At 66.6% G+C, this 3,666-nt stretch overlaps 1 protein-coding gene across 1 annotated transcript in view; it reads right to left on the minus strand.

The window, feature by feature from the left end:
* The window catches only part of CLPTM1L (CLPTM1 like), a gene marked incomplete at its 5' end in the record, with an annotated part of 17,390 nt that overhangs the window by 10,000 nt on the left and 3,724 nt on the right, over positions 1-3,666 (minus strand). Inside the window, 3 exon segments of the mRNA XM_014586369.1 lie at positions 46-163; positions 1,919-1,997; positions 2,624-2,769. Coding sequence (XP_014441855.1) covers positions 46-163; positions 1,919-1,997; positions 2,624-2,769 — 343 coding nt within the window.

A 3,666-nucleotide genomic window follows, 5' to 3' on the forward strand; every position in this document is an offset into this window, starting at 1 on the left:
GCGGCGGGGGGGGCCCCCGCCAGCCGCGGCTGCTGTGGTGCTCACCGAACTGCTGCAGGGAGTACACGGCGTCCTGCATGTGGATCCAGAAGCGCAGCCGTCCCAGGGAGATCTTGTCGTAGGACACAGTGAGCGGAAGCTCGGTGGTGGAGCGGTTGATGACCTGCCAAGCAGAGGCTGCCTGAGCATCCGCCGTCCCGCACGGCCCACACCCAGAGCTGCACCTTCCACAGCCCCGCCAGCTACAGCCTGGTCAACACGAGCCCAGTCATCAGGCCAAGGCTGTGCCCCTCCGCCAGGCCCGGCTCCCACCCCACAGAAGGCCATGTGGACGGGGCGGCCCCGGCTCCTGCCACTCCTCTGCCCGTGCCCACTGCAGCCCCCACCAGTGTCCCCGGGAGCTCATTGGCACGCGGACCCCGGGAACCCTGGGCCCCCTGAGCATGGCGAGGATCCGGGCACCACCCAAAAGGCCTGGCGAGCAGGAGAACGCACAGGCTGGGCGCCTTCAGCGCAGGCACGGGCGTGGGGGCCAGGACACGCGGGGAGCTCCATGCCCCTGTACTGTCGGTGCCAGGGATGTGCTGAACTCGACTCGCTGCACTGGAGGCAGGACAGCAGACCAGACCAGACCTCTGACGGGCAGCCAGGTGCAGGCAGGCAGCCGGTCTCTGGGCACCTCTTGAGCTGTCAGGCCCATCCCCAGGTGCCACGGTCTACGGCCCAACTCGACACTGCCTGGGTGGCTCCCAATGGGCCTGCTGCTCTCTGTGGACGGCAGCCCCGGAAACGGCCCCATAAGCACCAACACATTGGGGGAACTAGCTGCCCACATGCAGGATCTTGGCTACGCCGTGGGCGTAGGGTCACCAGGAACAGCCAGCTGTGAGGACACACTGTGGGTGGTCGCACAGGCCGGCTAACCACCCCCCGGGCCCATGGATGGGCCTTTGGGCAGTTGCAACAGCACCAGCCCCAAGCTTGTTGCAGGACCTGGCGCCGGAGACTGGCTGGCAGCTCCTCGGCACACCCAGGAAGTCCGACAGAGCAGCTTTGCTAACGCCACTGGCAAGAAGCTTGGGGTGAGGTGAGCCTGGGAACTGGGCTGCTCCCGGCCTTGGCCCGGAAAGCAGAGGACCACAGGTCAGGGACCCCGGGGTGCCAGTGAACAGCTGTGCAGGGTCACTGCTGGGGCACAGGCAGCAGAGGGGCACGCTGGGGCGGGGGCTGAGAGGCCAGGCTAGGCAGCCTGGCAACTCCTGCTCTCCCACACCTCAGTTTCCTCACCTGCAAAAACGGACAGAATCCACTTCGGCCTCACTGAACCCGAAAGGGGAGGGCGCCCAGCCCGGCTCCAGCTCGCTGCTTAGAGCTGCGCAAGGCGGCCAGGCCTGCTCACCTGTGACCACAGTCAGGGTTCCCCTGCCATCACAGTGTCGTGGACACCGACACAGCCCCACACCAGGCCAAGTGCCTAGCACCAACCTCAGCGTCACTTGCTTTGCTGGTCCCAACCCCGGGAGACTGGCACCCACTGTGGCCCTCGTGACCAGGCTCCAAGGACCCCGAGTGAACCCTTCTGCATTGGGCCACCATGAGGGCATGCCTGGCAGCCGGCGTCTGCCCCATGTTTCCTGAGCTGATCCGCACTGCAGTGCACCACACAGCTGGGCCGCACCCAGCCACCTGGCCACTCCCCAGTCACTCCAAGAGCGTCTGTCCGGTGAGTATGCAGAGGCTTGGGAAGCCCCGGGGTGGCTGCAAGAGCAGGCCAGGCCCAACTGCCACAAGGCCCGCACACCTGGACCACGAGGAGAGCTCTGTGCCCAGCCCCTGAAGCCACCCGCCCTGTCACTGAGGAGGAGAGGCCCAGCTGGGACCCAAGCCCATGCGGCCGTGCCGCCGGCCCAGAGCTCACCATCAGGTCCTTGGCGCGGCTGCTCAGCTGGTCGATGAAGAGGATGGGGAGGTAGTGCACCGTCTTCCCCAGCTGGACCCTGGGGGGCGGGGGCGTCAGTGCTGCCGGACTCGGCTCTAGACCTGCCCCACACTGGCCTTCGGGCTTCTCAGCCACCAGGACCAGGACACCGCCCCTCCAGGTGAGGGTCAGCTCGTGTCTGTAAAGCACGTCCTCCACTGAAACCATTACTGCCTCGAGCGGGCGGGACCTCGTGGCCACTAGTAGCTGGGCAGGAGGGACATGGCCCACGGTGCTGGAGCACCCGCGCCGCAGCCGGGAGAAGTGGAGTCCAAACGTGCCCGATGGCAATGGCTGGAAGAAGCTTTGCAGCCCTTGCCCCGAGCAGGCCTGGGGAGGGGGAGCTGGGGCCAGGTGGAAGCTGGCCACCTCATCAGAGACAGCTTCAAGACAGGAAGAACACGGACTCCGACAGGGACCATGGACACCAGGATGGATACGGTGTGCAGAGGGCCCCGAGGAGGGGAGCCGCTGCCTACCTAAGGGCAGGCTGTGCCGGCGTGTACCCCCTTCCCCTCCAACGCCTGGGGCAGCATCACTGGCCAGCAGAGGCAGGGGGCCTGTGCTCCAGGGTGCTGGATTTCGGCCAGTCAGGGTCCCGGTGGGTCCCCACCTGCCTGGCCGGGGCTTCCCGCGGGCACTCACATCTTCATGTACCGATGCACGTCGGCCGGCAGGGCGGCCCCATCGAAGACGAAGTCGTCCACCATTATGTTCAGCGTCAGGCGTGGCCTCCAGTGGGACACTGGCTCGTCCAGGGCGCTCGCTGGTTTCTTCTCTGTCTCGATCGGCTGCGGAGGGAGAGGAAGCAGAGGCTCACGCTGGGTGGAGACGTGCACCGGGACGGCACGGGGCCACGGTGCTCAGCGCCTTTTCCTGCCGACAGGAAGCACGGGGATGACGGCCATGTGCCGGCTGCCGACTGCCCTTGGGCTCTGCCATGCAGCTCGCCCTTCTCACGACAAAAGCCCGCAGGCACCGCCTGAAGCGTAGGCACCGACCTCACCCGCTCCTTTCCTGGTCCCAGGGAGATCAGCCCTGTGGCTTTGGGGGCGGCCTGAGCAAACCTGGGGCTGATGCAGACCGGATGGGTCCAGACCAAACGCGTACAGTGGCCTGGGCCAGGAGGCCTGTGCCGAAGGCCAGGAATTGACCCCAAGTAAAAGCTGGCTCAGGAGGGAAGCTCTGACAGCCAGTCCTGCTTCACTCGGCTCTGAGAGATGACTCCACACGATGCTCCCCAGGACCTGCCCTGGTAGCGACAACGCACACTGTAGGTGCTTTCCTACAGCCACAGCTGCACCGCCTGGCACGCTGCACGGCAGAGCCGGCTCCAACCTGCACGGCTCCTCGGGACACCGCGAGGGCGGCCACCGACAAGAACGGGGCGGCAGCAGGTGCGGGCCCCGGGGGCGGCCACCGACAAGAACGGGGCGGCAGCAGGTGCGGGGCCTAACCAGGAGCTGCGGCAGGTGAGCGCGGGGCTGGCAGTGTGCTTGAAACCAGTCTGACCCAGATGCCTGCCCCTCTGGGCTGGCCTGACTTTCCAGTCACTTCCCGAGGAACTGCTCTTTCTGACCTCGTGGACAGCTCTGCTTTCTCCTCTAGGCAAGGGACGCTGACAGCTGCTTGGTCTCCCCACGGCCCGGCAGTGCCCCCCGAGCCCCACTCGGTGACGACTGGGCAGG

This window comes from Tupaia chinensis, unplaced genomic scaffold (assembly GCF_000334495.1).
Source record: "Tupaia chinensis unplaced genomic scaffold, TupChi_1.0 Scaffold000020_1, whole genome shotgun sequence".
Lineage (NCBI taxonomy): Eukaryota > Metazoa > Chordata > Mammalia > Scandentia > Tupaiidae > Tupaia > Tupaia belangeri.